Raw genomic sequence first — 20,689 nt, 5'->3', positions numbered from 1 at the left:
CAGCAAAACCCGTGATGCTCCGGCAGCCAGCGACACCTCCAGCGGTGTCCGCTTCCTCTGGGGACGCAGCATGGGACTCCTTCTATCTGTTTTTGAGTCCAGGCGATGATTGCCGTATTGATGCAGCAAGCTAGGCGTTAAGATTTGGCCCAATCCACAGAGGGTCCAGGTGATTAGAAACCATAAGCTAAGTGGTGCTATGAAATATAAAATCATGGTGCACTGATTCTGCTTGCAGAAATCCTGTGCTACTCTGATCATAAAATTCCGTTCAAAAATACAAAGCTTTAACAGTAACTACAACTTGGTGCCATCATCATTCTGCCAAGGTCCCCGAAAGAACCTGGCTGGCTGGCCCTGTAGTATCGGGTGATAAAAGTTGTCAACTAAAATTTCCATCCAGTCATAAAAAGAACCCTTAGGGCAACAGTTCCTTAGTACGGTATCTGTCCCCTTTCTCAAGGCGCTCTGGTTCAGAGTCACATTTCTTCCCATATGGAAGAGAGAAGCCCTGTTGTTACAGGAGAGCTTTGCTCCTTGCATGCACTGGCATTAGTCTCATTCTAGAAATGACTACAGTCCTACGATTTATGTGCAAGAACTAGAGATGGCTCCTGGGAGCAGAAAATGTTTTCCTGTGTCAGCACAATCCCTGGCAGAGCCGCGACAGGAGATGGCTGTACAAGTTACGATGAACAACTTCTGTGGCTCACGCTCATACACAAAGACTCGGAAAGAAACACTCTGTGACGTGCCTTTGCTGAAAAGCCACGTTTTAATCTTGTCCATGGAGACGGGGGTGCTACACAGCACGTTGGGCACAGCGGGCTCTGCTGGCAAAGCAGAGGTCCACCCCAAATCCTGAAAGCAGCTTGCTGAAAGCTCTCACAGGTGCCAGCCCCGCGGCAGGGGCTGCTTGGGTGTTGGTGTCAAGCTACGGGGAAGGACCTCAGGACGTTTGGAAGTGGGCGCTGGAGACCCTGAGGCAGGGTTTGGGGTGTTCCAGGGCCCTGGGGGCAGGCTTAGAGGTCTTCGGGGGCACTCAGGCAGGGTCTGGTGGCCGGTCAGAGTTTTGGGGCAGTGTTTGCTGGCTCTGGGGCAGGGCTTGGGGTAGCTGGGGGCCACGAGAACACTGCAGAGCCGCAGCAAACGGCAAGGAGAACCCCAGTGCAGCGCAAGGCTTGCGGGAGGCCCGACTTGCGCTCGTCCTGCTAGGGTAGGGCTAGGGCGTTCTGGGAGGGTGCTGGCGAAATGGCCGCAGGGAGGGCCCCAGGGTGGGGGGCTCGCAGTCGCCGTGGTACCCTGCTCCCGCTGGCGGCGCCCGCTGCCGCCACACCGTGCCCGTGGCCCAGCCGCGTGTTCGTGGCTGCTGCCTGCAGTCAGTTCACACAACGCCCGTGGGGACAAATGACTTTTTACTTAGATGTGAGTTACAAAGGCAAATTTTAACAGAGAAGAAAGACGACACACTTTGTACTTGTAGCTACTCCCATGGTAAATACAGCGGTGTAATGGGTAAGCAAAGCTAAGCCACCAGTAAATTATAAAATACATAGAATTAAGTGCTGAGATTGGATCTTTTAATAGAGCTTTTCCTTTAAAAAAAATCTCCACAGTTCCATACTGTTGCTCAGCTAAAATGAGTAGACTCTTTCCAAGTAGACTTTTCCCATTTTTAAGATTATTTTCAAAGAACTGATTCCCCCCCCCCCCCCCCCAATTTTGGCCAAAACCCTGTTTTTTCAATAGGTGTAGGCAACGAGGGAATTATTGTAAATCACATAGTAAGGATGCTTTCCCCATGGCTACTACACAGACCTCTAACACCTCATTATCTTGTCCCTGAATCCCAGCTGAGTTATAGTTGAAATTTATTTGGCAGACATTGAAAAGTATTAAAAATATTCATAAAAAAAAAAGGGAGGGGGATGATCAATCCCTGTGGCTCAAGAGCTTGCAGAGTACAGCTGCATTTTCCTGACAATCATTTTATAATGTTCTACCATTATTCTCATCATTCCCAAATCAAAGGAATTCACTTTTTAAGTCCTTCTATGATACAGCAAATTCAGAGGCAGGAAAACAAAACAAAACAAAAACCCCAACACAAAAAAAACAAGGCAAGACCTTAATCCCAACTCAAACCTCTTTGTCAGATTTCAGTGGAAATCCAGTTCCGAGGTATCTCTATTTCAGATGATCTGGACCGTAAAGATCTTTCTGGGGTTTGGCAAGTAATTTTTGTTATTGGGTTGGACCGTGCATGCACCAACATTAAAATATGTTCAAATACAGTCTAGACACCAGCAGGTTGAAATAAATACTTGCTTCCGAGAGGACTGCAGAGAAGTCATCCTCCGGGATGTAGCCATTTCAAATTTATGACTGTCTTTTCATGAGAAAACATCATCTAAGCTGAAATAACTAGCTCAGTGTAGATCAGAGATAAAGCAGTTCAACGTAACTCAATAATCTAAACAAACAACACAAGTGACCTATGAATAACTTGAATTTGCAACTAAGAGACATGTCCTTTTTTAAAAAAAATGTTAAGAAAAAAACTGGGAGGAGAGCTGGAACAACCAATGAATTTAAAGGTCAGATTTTTTTTTTTTGTTTAAAGAGTCTCTGCATTTTTATTAGATATAGCAGAACAGCCAGCACCACCACCGTGGTGGGGGAAAAAAAAACCCAACAACACAAAGTAGTAAAAGAAACAGGAACTTGAGTATAGCTAGAAGAATTTAACTTTTTAAAAGCTAACCTATTTAAGATAGTCTTCTTCCTTTGACAAGTCTGCAGGTAGAGCCTAACATTTATTGCATTAGATACAGATATATAGATCATTGCTCTAAACTGGAAAAAAAGTTATTTTTACATTTCAAATGCTTTGCAAGCAACATTAAAATTTAACATGTCTCAAGAAATTTTTTAAGTTTCCCTCCCCTTCCCCAAAAGGCTTTTCATCTGTAAGCACTAGTAAATACATTCCACAGTCCCTCTATTTAAGGGGCCATCTGTAAATTATTACAGTGTGATAAACAGAAACAAATCAAGAAAAATGAGACACTAAAGCTGTTCTATGTGGCTATAATACATAATCACGAATAGTTCAGCAACCGTGCACGACGCTTACTGATTCCCCAGACTGTAGCAGTTCTGTCTTGGGAACTGGCCGCCACCGCTGCTGCCACCACCGCAAGATCGCAAGCAAATGGGTAACCTGGACCTTGACCATTTTTTATTTTGGTTGTTGCTGTTAGAGAATAACTAGAGTCTAAATACAATCTGCAGCTCTTTGTTGCTTTCAGGAAGAGGCAAACCGACCACCGTATAGTGCCGGCTTTCTCTTCGCACAGGCAACAATTCAAGCCTCACGAAGCACACAATTAGGCAAATAAAGCATCCAGATGCCCTAAGTATACTCTAATATTAGTTTAATCCCCAGCGCCATGTAAAAATACATTCTAAATTAACTGCTTTTCAGGGGACCTTCAAGGTTGAAGATCATAAATAAACAAGAAACCGACTCGCTGCAGACTCAATCAGGGTTGTCAATTCACAAGAGGTTCTTAGTCCTCTTTGGTGATACATTTGATATATTTCAGCACAGCATGGGCATATAGTGATACATAGCTACGTCATTAAAAGTTGTATGTGCAGGTTTCTATCCACCTCCCCTTTCACAGACTTGCTGGCAGAGGTTGGTTACTTCCCATAAAATTTCTTATTCAGAAGAAAGATCAGAAGGTTGACATTCACTTTTGCTCTGTCGAACAACTTCATGACCGCAACACCTTCATACTGCAGCTGCAAAAGATCCTGCCAAAGAGAATACCTTTATGAGCGAGGAATCCTCAAGAGCTGATAGAGAATATAAAAGACCCTGTGGTACAGTAGGTTTTTGAGGAATATCTATCGCAAAGTACATGGCATAAAATAGAAAAATGAAAAACTTGTTAAAGATACACTCGTACTGCATGAAAAATAAAGTCACTCTAAGGCATTTAAGATCTTAATTTTTTAATCTCTGTTGATTAAAAAAAAAACTATGAAAGAGGGCAGAAACAGACAACCATTCTAAGAAAGCCGAATTTCAGATCTAGCCATCTCCAGGCTTTTCATTTGCACAGTAGCCATAAAGTCGTTGTAACATTTAGAAAGGGTCTCCCATGTGCCTAATTATATTATATACCCATGAAACATTACAACATTCCACAGCGTCACTTTCTAAAAATCTTAAGTTGCCATAGGCCTCAGTGAGGTGGTTTAGAGCACTGCAATCTAGGGCAGAGAAAGAAATGGCATCTCCGTTAGGACTATGTACACGATGCCGATTCAGTCTCTCAGGCACTTACGTAGGCAGTATTTCTAGTCACACTTTCCTCCTGTCAGTGATGCACGGGACAGAGCAATAGGACTCCCTGCACTGATTTATCTCAGCAATGAATTTCTTTCAGCAAGCCCACCCTCAAACAATACATACTGCAGGCGGCATTCAGGTAGTGCTACTGCAGGGAAATGTCGTGTGCGTTCCAACATCCAAATCTGGCTCCTGCAGCTGCACCCACCAGCCTGGGTGACGCTGGAGCAAACCATCATAAAGCTATTTCTGCTGCTTTCTGTAAAAATTTTGGCAATGGCAATACAAGTCTTTTTAACTGAAGCCACTGTTAATGCTATACTTGGATGACTAATGGCAGTTCCCTCGCTGCTGTCCTCTCAGAACATCTGCTTTTTCTGCAAAGCAGTGCTACAAAGGCATAGTGGTCTAACAACACATGTGCCTGAGGAGCGAGACACCGTGGGTAGCCCCATGAACGAAGTTCGTGACCAGCTCCGACGGATTAGGACCGGAATGAACTACGGGAGTCCTCAGAGGACACGAACAGCACGTGCGAGGCAGCTGCCCCTCCCAGCAGCCAGTTAGGCAGCATGGACTTATCGCAATGCAAGGTGCTCCTGCACACAATCTGCTTCGAGACCCCTGAAGCATCCACGATTAACAAACCTGATGACACCCAAGTTGGGTGGGTGGTGGGCAGGGACAGAAGTGGAAGAAGGGGACAGAGACACCAGGCGTAACAGTACTGATGTGGGAGGAAGAATGGGGAACCGTTTGGGAAAAGGTCAGTCGGTATGCCTGTTCCGGTAGCCGGGACTAAGTAAAGGTTGAGGACTCCTAAGAACTGTATGGCTAAAGAAACCAGTAAGTGTAGGGTGGCAGAAGGAACACCAATACGTGATGACTGGCTGAAGCCACCACACCCAAGCCCAGCTAACCGCTGCCACAGACTCCTGATCTCTCTGCTGTAGCAGGAACTTGTTGAAAATGCATATGTTTGTTTTGCGTGTGTACGTGTAAGTGTAACTAAGAACACAGACTGACATCAGGCTTTCATTAGTAAGGAAACAAAAGTAGTCTGAATCCCGCCCATTTGCATTGCACCTGTTTTGCCTGCAACAAACGGGTTGCTTTTGAGAGCATTTTTCGGACTGTTCAGGCAGAAAACACGTCATTATGATTTTGATGAAGAGTCTGGCAAGCAGAACTTACATGCCACTATTAAATAGGACAGTTCTTACCTGATAATGTAACATAAAGGTTTCCATCTGTACCCCCATGAATTTTGCTTTTACCTCGAAATCTCCTACTTCTTCTGTTGGACTGATTTCAAATATCACGTTTTTAAACCTATGAAATTTAAGAAATTAAAAAACACAGTTCATTACTGAACAAGTAATTCCTACTGAAACAGGGAGAGAATATACAAGATGAAATCTGAAGATAAATTTCTAAGAATTTTATTCTTAACTCTTTATTCTATATCCCCATCTGGAATGAGACCGTAAAAGCTGAACAGACTCAATACAACAATGAATGGAAGCCTAACAGTTTCTACGTCCAGTAGATCACACCTTCACACAAGCGCAGCAGGAAATACGGTAATTTAGCCCGTGCAGTCTAAACAGTCTACTTTAGTGCTGCACATCCATGCCTCCTTTAGTGCACAAAGTACAAAATATGATTCAGAGTTGAAAAAAAAATTGTAGTAACAGGCAGCTTCTCTATATTCCACAGAAGATATACCAAGTTCTCAAGGCTAGCAAACTGCAGCTGGACAAACTCAAGCTAGCATTAAGTTGATTTTTCAACAGTGAGAGCTATTAACCATAGCAGCAATTCACCCGAGGAGGTACCCTTCCATGACTGTGGGGGTGACAGGGAAGGGGCAGGCGGCAAGAGGATGTCATGTTTAAATTCCATTATACTTCTCAATCAAAGACCTGCTTTGCTTCATCCAGAAAAAAAAAACTGAAAAGTGATCACTATGCAAGGGATGCCAGCCTACATTGCCAAAACAATTTCTTCAGCTTTAATAGCTAAGTCTACCAAGAATGCTGAATTCCAAGAACAAAACCGCAAGACAATGTCGTGATCTCAAACATATCTCAGAGCTTCTTGTTCTTCAATTTCCAGCACCTAGACTAGTTTGAAGAAAGGTACAAGAATTCAACGTACCTGTTTTCCTCTGAGAAGGTTATTTAGCTCTAAAGAGTTTTAAAAAGATACTCACTGGTTACCTTGGAGGTCCTCAATCTCTAAAAGCACTCCCTTCTCATGAAGTCGAGCTGCTGTATATTTTAGAGAAATCTTTTTACTGTTTTTGCCTTTCATCTCCCGAGGTTTCTTAGAGACTCTGGGGGGAAAACCAAAACAACACAACTCCAAAAACCCACCAAACAAGATGAGATATTTCAGACAGCAAACATTTAATCCTATTTGGATGGGGGGATAGAGCTAGTATAACTAATCAACCGTGACTAATGCATCTGAGAGATGATACATTTCTACTAGTGAGTTCATCTACAAAGCACTTGTAGCTCAGATCAGATCTTTGATTTTCTACTATTTACCAATAACTTATGCCACAGACTGACTGAGCAGCATGTGCATTATCTGGGCAACCTGCTTCGTTCCCACTGGACTCTCTACATTCCCCTCTCCCAGAGGGACCAAAATTCTTTCAAGTATGTCTTTTTGACCCCATATGGGGCACTGCCCTCTCCCTGTATTTTCCCACCACTGCTGAGACCCTTTCCCTAGAACTATCGCTGCAGTAAAGAGCTTGGCCGAGGAGCTTTGAGCAGGTGGCATTATGATTCTTCTTAGCAACAACCTACACGTGCTTTCTGTAAGAAACACTTCTAGGGCCATGGCATGGTTCCAAGATACATACTTGCCCTTGCTGGCCAGGTTATCCAAGCAAGTTTTGATGTAGCTTTTGTAATAATCCACTTGTTCTTCATAAAAAGTAGCTTTGGAGTTCAAGGCACTGTACGTCTGCTGCAGCTTCACCAGCTCTGCCTTTCTTCTCTGACGGTATCTACGCTGATTTCGGATATCCTACGTGGCAGAGAAAGACAGGCAGAGACTTAACAGTCATTCGAGCTCTCCAGTTGCTCAAGCCCAGAGTATCTGAAACACACTGTTTGATTTTTTGCTCAGTCTTGCTTCATGCTACAAGGCGGAGCCCTCAGTTGCACTTGCCCCAGTTTAAGTGTCACCACATCTTCTGTGTGTTGGTTATTTTTGGAACTAACCAACTCTACAGAGCAGTTCTGTAGAACCTTTTGTTGCTTTCTCAAACTTCAATGCTGTCCTAGTTGCAATGACTAGAGTGGGCACCGACAGTACGTGATCTAAAGAAAGGCAGCAATTTTTGCCGCTGCTGGGTAGGAAAGGTATCTTACAAATCAAGCACTATAACCACGGCAGCGCACAGACTCCCTCGTCTGTCTTAGTTGGCCATCTTTAAGCACACGTTACCTTAATACCTGAACAAAAAAATATCACGTGCTCCAGTCGACTTTCATTTTCATTTTTGATACGTATTAGCGAGAGTACGATTAATTCTAATCAACCCCCTAAAGGCGATCATTTATTCACTTTACATACATAACATTTCCCAAATAGTTTTTTGGTAAACGTGATATAAAATACATTGTCATTGTAGCAACGTACAACAGTTTTAGATCACTTTTGCAAGTTTTTCTCAGCTCCTCCCTTTATTGTTTAGGTATTCTTGAATCAGTACATTTAAATAAAAATAACGGTTAGGATGTCTAAGTTATGGGCAAAACCTCCTCATGTCACTAAGTCGGTAGAGGTGCTACTTACATTAGTGAAAAGGAGCAGAAAAAAAGATCACACATCAGGACTTCCCCTCCAAGCTATAATGCTTTTCCTTAAAGTGCCTGAGATTCTGGCAACACACAAACATCCTATAAAAATAAAGGACTTCCCAAATGCCAAGAGGTAGAAATGCTGCAGCAAAAGGTTGGCTTCGTGTCTGTAAATTAGCTGCTACAAAACTTACTCCTCCTGAAAACTCATGCCCATTTCACAACACTGCAAACTGTGAGAAAACTCCACTGTGATTACTAGGAAACCACCGACTGGCATACCTTCGCGATGTCATTGATTAGTTCCTGGTATTTATTTTTTGCATTCACTGTCCCCAGTTCTGTCAACTTCTTCAGGCCTGTCTTGATTTTCTCTTTTTTTTCTTGAAGGTTTAAGTTGCCATCTTCCTTTACAGACACAGATTTTTTCATCTTATCGGGAGTTTTAGCATCACGAATGGCCCGTTTCTGCATAGCTCTTTGATGCTCCACTTCCTAGAAAAAGAAAACAAAAAATTACAAGTTCATATTCAGTTTTAAAGTGACAAAGAATCAGAAACAGATTGCCTGACCTCCAGCATAACATAGGATAAAGAGTTTTGTTTGGTCATTCCCGTACCGACTCCAATGAATCCACGTTTGATGAACACATTCCACGTACGGGAACCAGCAGAAGCCTACCTGCTGTTTAAAACTGTCTTCTAGACAAACAGCTTCCAGCAACTACCAGAGGAGTAAGATTCATACATACAGTTTATTTCCATTATATTCCCTCCTTATTATTAACGTTACACACTACTCCAACACCAGTGGAGACAGCTTCACTGCAATACATAAATGCAGATTCCCAAGTATACCCACGTATATCTAAATAGACGACAACTTCCTAGTCTAAAAAGAAAGCAGGTAAACAACTTCGTACTTGCTCTGAGGTAGCTGGAGTTTCCAAGATTTCAGTCAGTGTCTCTCCTGGTTGGAAGCGGATTACATCAACAATTAAATGTTTTGTGCTGCAAAGAAGTCAAGGAGAATAGGAGAAAAAACTTAAATGGGAAGACCTTCAGTACTGTTCTATTCTGCAATAATACCAATGTTACTGATTTACCTAAAGTCAGATTATCCCTGGATGCAGGCTTAGGCAGTCATAGGCTAGACCAGACCAGACCCCTGAGAAGCACTTCACTTCTCTGACAGCGTGTTATCAGCAACTGGTTCCCTGAAAGGTTCATCTACATAGCACATAGGACCTTCTCCCCAGTACCCCCTCAAACAGCAAGGGTGTTACCCCATGTATTCCAAGGCAGCCCCAGTACTGCCTTGTGGACCACAGAAGCTGCAATTCCAAGGTGAAAGGTAAAGCAGGTAGCAGCAACAGCGAATTTGTGCAGCTAGAAAATCTATCATGTTATCCATCCATACGTGCACTTCAGTGCTTTGTAACAGGTATCAAAAACTTCAGAGAACTATTTTCTTACGTGTACAGTAGCTGAGCCAAGGCAGATCCCTGACTCCAGTCTGGTGAAAGACAGGGTTCTTCCTTGATCTCAGCTGTGATTTAATTGCAGCCAGTGCCCACTCTGAGGCAATTCTCTCCTTGAGCCACATGATGAAATCAAATAGCACCTTCAGTACTTCGCAGTCAGGCTGGAATTATTTCTGGCATCACACAAAGTGCATCACACTCACACCTTCCTCATCATCCACAACTTATATGACTACCAGCACACCTGGCAAGTCTTTACTTTTGAAATCAATGTCACCTTCTTCTGGCGGGTAGGGAAATACTGATGTACCTTTTGAGAAGCCCAATTAATTTACAGTTATTTTTGGAGACAAGATTTTCTTCTGGCAGATCACTGGTCCATCTAGGCCAAGTGTAAGCTGACCCAAAGAATTCTCAGTTAAAACTAGTGTCTGAGCAGGAATGCATCAGAGCAGGTAAGTGTGCATCTGAACGTCAGGTAGCTCTTCTATACATCTCAGCAATAGGGCTTTGCTTAAAACTGGCCAAGAGTCAATATTAGTACTAAGTCCTCTGGAATAAAGAGTCCGGCAATAATGAAATCCCTGACAGTCTTTCTTACATTAGGCTAATAACTAGTTAGCTAGTTGCTCTCCTTCCGTTAGGCTAATAACACCTCTATTTCCCAAAAAGGCTATTAGTCATCTATTAAGAGTCAGTTTTGGGGGACAGCGAGTGCAGAGAGAAGGGGACCACATCATAAACCAAAAGAGGAGAGCAGCAACAGCAAAAATATCCTAAGGAGATATTTCCCACGGAGGGGGGATAGCTACAGGGAGAATATCCTAGGTTACCATCGTCTCCCGCTTCGCTAACAGGGTACAGACATAATCCGCTCAAAGGCTGCGTAAAGAAGCTAATTCTGCAGGAACTAGCAACCTTAGCGATGGAGCATTATTCGCATATAGTGGACATTTAGTTACGCTTAAAATTTCCATATGTCACGTATGTTCTATTGAAAACATTTGCACAGGGCATTATATAGGCAACACAAATATTGATTCAGCTAAATTTTACATTAATAGACTTCAGAGTTAAAACTCAATTGTGATTAACACTATGGATTATTTAGGATGATCTTTACAAATTATTCACATGCAGGCAAATCCAACTGCTGCTGTCACACTTGCTCACATCTAGAAAGTTTTCTTTTCTGGTAGCTTTCCCCTCCAGAACCATCCAAGATAGACTTTTAAAGAATGACAAATTCAACAGTGACAAAGAACTAACAGGAACAAATTTAACAGCCGCAGCATTGAAAGGACATGGCTACAAGGTCAGTGTATTTGGAGTAACAGTCCCATGTTTGTTTAAATTACACTTTGATTCTCTTATTTTCACATGCAGATTACCTGTGAAAATTCATGTTCCTCACTCTCTTGAGAAACATACCCGGTAGTTACCCTCACTTACTTCAACAGAATCGTCCTCGCATCCATCTCTGCATTCTCATCACCAGGAACGTCAAATTTATTAGTGAGTGTGAGAGAAACCTCAGTCTTTGCTAGCATTTCCCTGTTGGGGTCATTAACATTGCCAGACCCTTCCCCTGCCAAGCAGAAAGAGTTTATAGATTAAATCATATTCTTTATGTTTTTGACTGCTAGAGCTTTGTAATTTTTCCCTACATAACAGCCAACAGAAAAACAACACTGTTTCCTGTACTGTCAAAAAGACACTTCAAAAGCCAAAAACAGATTTTAAAAACATCATCTTGAATATGTTACAGGCTTTTCCTTCACAAATCTGAGAGAATGTGCCGGCCAGAAAGGCCACAAAATCACTAGTTCATATGCCTTCAAGATATATGTGTATTCTACGCTGTATCTCAGCATCTCTCTCTTGACTGAGTACCTGACCTGCCAAAAATACTTTATAAATAAAAATATGGCCATGCCTCTATGTCCATATCCTCATTAGAATGAATTCAAGCTAAGAGTGAAGCCCTTGTTGGCAACCGAGCTTGTAATCTTCTATTAAAGTAAGCTATCCTGTCAAAAGGAAATTTTCTTGCTCTAATTGTGTCTGAACTTTCATCAGAACAGTTGTTCGGATGCTTCCTCTCCCATCCCCCTTTTTTAAAGGGCTGCAGAAAGATTAAACTCTGACATATTAACCACATTGATACAATGCACGCAGGAGAAATGAAATGGGGAAGAAGGGTAAGTTCTAGTTAAACTCAAGGTCTAGGTTCACTCAGATAACACTTCTTATGTTATGTTCTGTTTTTTGCCAGTGCTCGGAAGAAAACGTGCTAGCAATCATTCCTGTAAAAGGTTCCAATCTTTCTCATCAAGCGACTTCACAATAAGCATTTTGCTGTCAAAGCATCCTCTCCAAAAACTCTGCCTGTTTGTTCCCCCGCCCCACACACTAGGATTTCATGCTTCAAATAGCTGCAACACAGAAATCAAGGAAGGAGAGAGGCTTGTGCAACTTTCCAGTGTTTGTTATATCCTGAAGCAGTGAACCGTGCCTCAGGTTTTTAGAAAAAACTTTCACAGATGAGTAAAGTCAGTTCCTTCCTCCCCCAGAAGGGGGAGAAGAAAGAGAATAAAATTCTTAACATGTAGAAAAAACTCTAAAGGAGGGAAAAAAAAGTTATTTGTCCATATGCCAAAGATGCCTATAGGGACACACATCATTTAATACGCTTATTACCACACTCTGAAAGGAATGCATACAGATCTCCAGAACAGAGATCTTTGCAAAGAAGCTGGGATGGACGGACACACACACACAGACGCACACACAGAGAAATAGCTCCAGCGTAATGGAATGAAGAAAACATGTCAAAATATCTGTCTGTCTTCTAGAAACTTCTGGAGTGGGGTGAGGTGAGGGGGTTGGGGAGGAGAAGAGAAGGAACCCGTTTTTCTCAGGGTAATGAGTTCTGCAGTCAGAGAATACACTGCAACAAATCTGCTGCTGCTTTTTAGAGTACATCCTCCCAAACGACCTGTGATGATCCCTTAGATAGTTTCTTTACCGCACTTCAAATCATTTAAGGCAATATCACATATTTCTTAAGTACAATAAACTAGACCACCTATTAAGGACTCAATTGTAGGAACCTCTCCAAGATCATCCAGCAGCTCGTGAATTGGATCATTGTGCTCAGGAGCAATTGCATCTTGATGGTCCAAGAGCAACTAAATGAACAGAAAGAACATTTATGTTGTTAGCTGTACGTCCTTTTCTAGACAGTAAAATTACATTACTTTGAGCTGGTATCTTTTAGAAAAAGATCTTATTTCACTGAACTCCAAAGCAGCAATACCAACATTCAAAGCTGTGCCATTATCACATACTCAAATACTTTCAAAAAGAAACTTAAGAGAAGCCACAAGCAGATTACTTAATTCTATAAACTGAGAAGCTCTTGCACACTACAATCAAAAGCCAACTTTCAACCTTGTATTTGGTAACTTTGTGTTTCAGCCAGAAGCAGCATTTTCTTTGTAAGCACTGCCTATAAGGAGCAACTGTGACCCATGTATACTTACAGTGTGTGTATTGATGATTTCACCAATAGAAATATAAATAACTGGTTTAGTGAGAGTCACCAAGTCAGAATATTCATCAATATTAAATTTATCCTGCAATTCAGGAACCTCACAGGCAGCCTGAAAAAAACGTCTTCAGAAAAAAGGAGAAGAAAAGAAGAATCAGTGTGATTCTGAGAGTCATGTGATGTATCAAGAGCATTAACTCCCCATAACAATCCCAAGCATAATCTCTCTTCTTTAAAGTATGGTACGTTACGGTATACTACAATTTGTCAGCTTTAGTTTAACACATCAGAAGTAACCCAGTAAATTCAATTATTGATATTGGCCATGTTGACATTGGCTCATTTTCAGCATTCACAGGACTGGTCTATTGCTCCAGTGACCTTGTTCACACACCCTCCTGCCTCCACCGCAGTAACACCCCTTGCTCCCAGCAATCTCTGGTCGTCTTTCTTCCAAAGCACGAGAAAGGTATAAGATGATGATTCTTGAACAAAAGCTTACTTCAACTCTATGAACAGCTAAATGCCAACCTGCTTTATTCCTGAGCACCACTGGGTTTTCATGTGGAGCCAGGGTTCATATGGGACAGAAGAATGTACGTCCATTCTAGTTGTCCACATCCAAAATATCACAATAAACATGTGTAAAAGCAACCTTTATTCTAGAAACTCCTAAGTCAAAATACTTGACTTCACAATCTCATTAACATACAATGTATTGCTCATGAATTCCAGGTATACATTCTACCTACTCTTCTCACTGATGCTTATGACAGTCTAGAGTGCAATCTCTTATTTTCAACAGACCGCATATTTGACAGAGAGAGAATTTATCATATTTAAAAGTTATTATTATCCCTTTTTACTTGCAATGTTACCTGCTGCCAAACTTCCCAATTTAATTAGCTAAGGTCTTCTACCTGAATTTCTGGTACGACTGCGATAGGTATTCATTAATGATGCTTAGGTGCGCATTGTCTCCCATGAACATCTTATTGGATGCAGCATGCTGCAACATCTTTGCAATGGAACCGAGGTTTCTGCGTTGATCCGTGGTCAGCTGACCTCCAGCTGAAAGATCAATGATATCAAACGCATCTGGTGCGACAATGGCTGGATTCATGTAGCGATAATAGAGTAAGTTGCCAACAATCTGGGAAAAGTTGAGTAGAGAAGAAACGCATCAAGAAACAATGGTATAGGACCCAACTGAATTTTACAGAAACTACTCTGACTGTGCTTTGATAAATTATTTTCTCGTAAGCCAGTGGCCCCTTCCAAGATAAAGGTTCTGCTGCGCTGCTGTATACAAGCACATACTATCCCAAAGAATCTACAGTGTTAAAAAAAAAAAATAATCATTAAGATGCAATAGGATGGTCAACACAAAGAGGGAACACTGAGCACTGCTAGTCACAGGACAATACAGCAGCAGATATTCCTATGCATAAAGATTTAAAACTTTAACTTATGAAAACGTATGGACAGGAGATATTACAAGTTACTGACGAACTACTCATATGAGCATGAGACAATCTATCAGGAGAATTAAACATAATTGAGTTAGTCTAACAGAGGGCAGAACGATCATGGTATAGAGGAACCCGGTAACGCAGTTTCAATATGGAACAAGAGCTAATTCTTAGAGAAGCGTGCAGAATTGGCCACCATCTCCGACAAAGCAAAAATGGTGAGGAAGCACGGCACACCAAGGAACTAAACTGAGGAAACTACTTTCCGTTCCTTCTCCAAAGCCCTCTTCTCCTTCAGAATAATTCTTCGATAAGCCAGCAACATTTTCAGGCACAGACCCCCAGTTAAAAGTTAGTGAGAGTAACTGAGAAACCATTTAATCCAGAGGTAAGAAAATTAGAAACACAGAAGATGAATGGCATTTGATGCTTCAAAATCCAATTTACCTAGTCAAATGTGACCAGCAATAAACTTCAAGGAACTAAAAATAAAGATGTCACATTATCCATATGCTCACAAATATACTTCTAACCTGTATTTGATATTTTGCCAAAAGTAATTCCAGCAAAGAAAAGGAATTAACCCAAAATGCTGATGTAAAGCAATAGTTCTCACACCGCATGCTCTAGTATTTTCTGGTGGTTCACAGAAATTTGCAGAGGGCCAAGTCACCGAATCTTGGCTTCACCTGCTTGCCACATGACTTAAGTGCACAGAAGAAATCGGAGTCTAAACAAGCAGCTGAAAACAGAGAAAAAAATCTAGCCATTGCTGAGCAGCCCCAGAAATAATTAACTGCTTTCAGTGAGGTCATGTTTTTGACAACCGTTTCATGCAAGCCCCTGCTGTACTCTCACAGATTACGTTGTGGGATGACAACAAAGCTGTTTACTACCAGCAATAAGAAAACACATCTGTGAAAGAAACTGTATTAATAACTGTCAGACTTGCAGGAGGAGGAGAACAGTATATTACATGGGTAGCTTTGGTTGCTAAAACAATCTACGAGTAGTCATTGCACGCAACTGCAGTTTTGACTTTCACATGGACAGTTACATTGTTTCCATGAGGATTTATGAAAACTGCAGTTTTCCACCTAAATTTACAGATGGAAGAAATTAATTCACCTGCATAGAAAGAATCGATGTCTCAGAATGGGAAAGCACAGAACTAGAAGAGAGAAGAAAACAGCATTCAGATTCGTAATTATTTTGTAACGAAGCAGAGGCAGAGAAGTTTAAAGAGACGTTGTCAAGTATTCTAAGATTCAAACTTTGCTTTATTAACAAGCAAAGCATTCATGGACATAAAGGCCTTCACAATTGCCAAAAGCCATAAAACCAAAAAAACTTCAATGAAAACCCCAAAGCTATACTCATCTGAGAGTGCCTACTATTAGGATCCTTTTAGTTCTCCAAACCTGCTGACATGCAAAATACAAAACTGGCTAGACATCAGGGAAAGTGACTCTCTACATATTGTCAAAATATCCTAGTGTTACAGATAGGGGAATTACAAATATCAGAATTTTGCATACAGACTTTTTAACTTGACATTGTCTCTTTAAGAAAGGAGCAGCTGGCTGTGATCATACCAGCAAAACCAAACGTTTACTTTCTAGGAGCAAGAGTACCCCAAGTCAAGAAACCTAAAGGACCAAATGCCCAAGGTATTAAATGCAAAGCAGAAGCAACAGGACAGCTCCTTCTGAACGATGTGCTACATCTCAGGTGACGTACATGAAGCTAACAATCAAAAGCCCAATGTGAAACATTTTCTATCCATAGAAGTACATAAATAAGCTTTATCTAGGTTTACATGCACTCCTCTCCACACATACACCCAACAAAGGAGAAGAACGAGACGCGCTTGCCACAGCCAGTTTGGCTGATAATTATTCACAACAGTGTCCAGATCCTCACCTTCAGAAGCTCATCCTCGCCAGCATCAGGAAACTTCTCATGCAGGGAGTCTTTTAGTACCTTGGCAATGAAACGCATTCCATAACTTCGAGAGAAAGAAAAGGGCAAGTAAGACTGCTGCAAGCATGAACCCACCAACAGCTTCCCAGGGAGAATACTGTGATACACCAGACTCACGGGATTTTGTCCACTGAACTAACAATGGCAGACAGGAACTTGTCTGTCACTGTCCTCATGTTTCTGATTGAGGCATCCAGGCGCGTCCTCACCTCTTCGTGATTTAGAGCTTGTTCAGGTGTAACATCGTATGGCAGTTTGCTATTTGAAAGAGTCAAACACGTGAAGGTGAGTGCTCCTCAGGCTAGCACATTACTAGCTTGACATGGAAACAAGCTTATATTCACTTGGCTGCCAAGAGCTGTGCATTGCCTTCAATTAAGCTTTTAAGCACTGGAAGAGCTGAAGACTTCTTGCTTTTACTTCCTCTACTCTCCCTTGCAATGGCCACTGTGAGAAATGGCCCAGCTAACTCAAAACTCTATCTTTTTTACAGCATGCACACTAGGCAAAAAAGTGCCACGTGTGACATGTAGCGGTACTTCAGGCTGCAAATAAATCGGCGAAAAAGCAAGCTACACATTTGAATATTAAGATGACAAAAGCTTGGACACAAGCCACGAGCTAGAACAGTATCCATAAAAGCGATATAATGTGCTATTGGCGGGAAGCAGTGCCAATGAGTAGTTACTTTTCTCCATCAGCTGAAATTACTGCATAGTATTCAAGTGAAGACAGACTGATGAAGCAGATAATTTGTAAAAGCATCTCCTGAATCTCATGTAAAGAGAAGGACCCGAACATACATCTTTGCCTGCATTTTTAACATGTCCAGAATTTTGAACCAGGCGTACTGCAAAATATATGACTGCAGATTGCTTTGAATGGGGAAACTCTCTCTTTTTTTTTTTTTTTTTTTAAAGTATGTTTAATTAAAACAAACAAACCCACAACACAATAGAAACCTCACGTTCTAGTAAATCACATGCACTGGAAGAAAAAGAAACCAGAATGACACAAAACCATCCAGCACAATCCAATTGTCATCAGTGGCTGATACTAATTAGAAAGATGTTAGGACTAAAAGGACTGCAAAGTCATGCTTCTCCTCCAGCAAAAGAGGTTTTGTTGGCTTGCAAATAGTACCTAAGTTTGCACCGGCTATATACGACATGAGCAGAGACTGACACGGAACTGATTCCCAAATACTTTTTCTCACCATGATTTCTTTTAGGTTAGAGGGCATCTCATAGCTAATTATCAAGTCAATATAGGAAAACACCAAAGAGCGTTTCTTCTTCCATCTCCTAATGAGATTCCCTTTCAATACCCTCAGCACCATCGCCAGAACGTGATCTTTAGAACTCTCGCATGAAAGCCATCTTGAGGAGATGGAAAAGCCGGTGTCAGATGGACAGATGCATGCAGTGAAGCCAAGGATGAAATGATTAACTGAGCAGTGCAAAGCAGCCGAGCAATGTTTAGAAAAACACAGTAGTAGCAGTTCCCATACCTGGCCTCGCCGGTTTGAGACTCCATCTGGTTAACCCAAGACTTGTAAATATCCACGGGATCAGTTTTGATATTGAGTGATTTGTCATCGATGATTTCCTTCACAACCGGTGCCAGGATCTGCCTCAGGGCATTCTGACCACGGGCACCACGGTTGAAACTTACCACCATTTTAATAACAGTAGGATTCCCAGTCACGATTTCATGTATTTGGTCTACTTTTGATCTGAAGAAGAAAGAATCTATATGGAATATGAGGTACGCATAATTCTGTCAGCTTTAGATACATTTCTCAGCATAAACCAAACTGTAAAAGAGCATCACACTCATGAACAGGTGATGGATTTTTACTAAAATCTCAATACAGCAATAAACTACAACACTGTACAAGAACAATACTGGAACACTTCTCAAGACAGACAAGGTAAGAAACTTATGACCTCTGTTTGGGAACTCCAATGCAACTTGCCAGTAGCCATCTCAATGACAATTAATGCAAATCCAAGTGTACATTCTATTTGAGAGCAAATTCAAAAATACAAAGGAAACGGAGCATGTTTTATGTAGAGAAGAAAAAGAACAGTAGATTTCTTCCAGTATTTAAATAAGAAAATGAGCAATTGACAACAGAAGCCTCTCCTAGTATACCACTATGTGAAATACAGCAGCAGAGAACGAAGTGTCTACATTTCCCTGGGCTACTATTCCAAGCATGAATTTAAGGGAAAAAAATCTCTTCTAGAAGTTGTTATTTGTTTCAGGGCATATATCATCTTCGTGCTTAAAAGGCATTCCAAAGAATGCTTAAAGAGTAATTTCTCAAAGATTTTATTGCACATTCTTCTTCACAGCCAGTTGTGCAGATCTGCATTGTAAAGAACTGAAGTCATGTAACACCGAGCTCCTAAGGCCCAACTGATCAAACAAAACATGCCTACGGACAGCCAGAGTCCCCAACACTGACAGTACGCAGAAATGCCAAACAATAAAGCCTCTTGGTTTCAGCCTCCTCACCAGCTTTTGGAAATCCAGAGAGCTTAGTGTTAGCTTTCTCTCTGGCTCATAAAGCCTGAGTTTGCAGTTTGTTGGAGGTGTTTATAATCAGACACTGGAGAATTGAGATTAGACTGAATTTTAGGATGACTTTGCATCAGATTAAAAGTAGTTGCCATGTGGAGCAGTGAAATCTTGACTGAAGTAAAAAGCCCTCATCCTCAATGGATATACTCGGCTCTTCCTTTATAGACTACATTAAGAACAGATATGAAATGGGAAGAGGACAATGAACGGGCAGTTTAGCATTATCTGCATATCAGCATGAGACATTACATGAAAACTGTCTCAATCCGAGAAATGGCCAAAACTGATTCAACAGCAAGAACGTGCCGTATGCTACCACGTACTTGATCTCTTCCTGCAATGCTGTTTGGAAAAGCCGCAACAACAGGTATTCCTCTCTTTGATTGGATGCGTAGTTATACAGCGTGAAGATGACAGAATCCATGAACTTTGTGGATTTATTTTGAGGCATCTGAAAAATCAGCTTGGCCAAGTAGGTTGGGTTAGTCTACAACAACAAGAAAAATTACTTAGCGTGCACGTCCACACAGGCCAGTGTCGCTAAGAGCTATGGTGGCTCAAAAATACAGTGCCTAAGCAAAGACTGTGCCAAGACACATAAGCATCTATGACAAGAGGTTACTGAGCAGTGTTAGAAGCTCTTACCTGAAGTAAGTAGAACAGATGCTGATAGGCTTCCAGCTTTTCTCTCTTCTCTTTGCTCAAAGCTTTCAAACCTCCCCTTTGTTTGTTCAGCATCATCATGTCAGAGAGCTGTTCCTTGTTCTTCTTGGTAAGTTTTTTGCTATGAGAAACAACATCCTGGAAAGAAAGAACAGGGACAGATTCCACTCTAAGTATTTTATAACAGGCAATATTGGAAAACAGTTGCATCTGAGAGCCCACTTCTCTTGTACGTGGGAAGGCGGGGCCAAGGTATGCCTGTGGCTATTAAAGTGAAGCATTATTTGCTATGGCGGCAATTTCTCTGACTGGAAGTACCTGCTCTGCTTTGTCCCCGACTTCCTGAATTTGTCCAAAACCATAGAAAGGTTAGTCACTCTTGGCAGCAATTACTATCGGAGCTGGTAGCATCCTGAAGATGCCTGAAAATGTTTTCCTTTTTAAACTCGGCTTAAAACCTAAAAATCCTGTTTCATACTCAGCTTGCTCACTATCTCTACATACTCTGACAGCAACAGCACTTTTTGCTGCAGGCACCAGCCCAAAAGCTGCAGCCTCCTTCCGAGATTAATTTCACTACACCAATTGAGTTTTTACACTGGGAGGAGCTTAGAGTCATGCCATCCAGGACCAAATGAATAGCTGACCAGAACTTCAGCTTGAAGACAAGACAATGCTGTATGAGGAAGAGCTTTTTGTTGTGAAATTAATCATGTCAGCCAAGTGATAGAGGGGGGCCTCCTTTAACCAACAGACACC

General features: G+C 41.6%; 1 protein-coding gene across 1 annotated transcript in view; it reads right to left on the bottom strand.

Annotated features, from left to right (window-relative positions):
• Positions 1-1,708: 1,708 nt before the first annotated feature.
• The window catches only part of IQGAP1 (IQ motif containing GTPase activating protein 1), a 78,291-nt gene continuing 59,310 nt past the window's right edge, over positions 1,709-20,689 (bottom strand). Inside the window, exons 24-38 of the mRNA XM_082321973.1 lie at positions 19,913-20,068; positions 19,591-19,754; positions 18,189-18,413; positions 16,796-16,936; positions 16,619-16,703; positions 14,144-14,376; positions 13,216-13,348; positions 12,759-12,861; positions 11,123-11,258; positions 9,110-9,197; positions 8,470-8,682; positions 7,242-7,408; positions 6,579-6,701; positions 5,587-5,695; positions 1,709-3,822 (exon numbers count right to left, since the gene is read on the bottom strand). Of these exons, the coding sequence (XP_082178099.1) occupies positions 3,709-3,822; positions 5,587-5,695; positions 6,579-6,701; positions 7,242-7,408; positions 8,470-8,682; positions 9,110-9,197; positions 11,123-11,258; positions 12,759-12,861; positions 13,216-13,348; positions 14,144-14,376; positions 16,619-16,703; positions 16,796-16,936; positions 18,189-18,413; positions 19,591-19,754; positions 19,913-20,068 (2,190 nt within the window). The 3' untranslated portion in view covers positions 1,709-3,708. The remainder of the gene's footprint in view (positions 3,823-5,586; positions 5,696-6,578; positions 6,702-7,241; positions 7,409-8,469; positions 8,683-9,109; positions 9,198-11,122; positions 11,259-12,758; positions 12,862-13,215; positions 13,349-14,143; positions 14,377-16,618; positions 16,704-16,795; positions 16,937-18,188; positions 18,414-19,590; positions 19,755-19,912; positions 20,069-20,689) is intronic.

Source organism: Platalea leucorodia (assembly GCF_965183815.1).
Source record: "Platalea leucorodia genome assembly, chromosome: 9".
Taxonomy (NCBI): Eukaryota; Metazoa; Chordata; class Aves; order Pelecaniformes; family Threskiornithidae; genus Platalea; species Platalea leucorodia.
The sequence above is the reverse complement of the archived record's forward strand: the minus strand, read 5'-3'. Positions and strand labels throughout refer to the sequence as shown.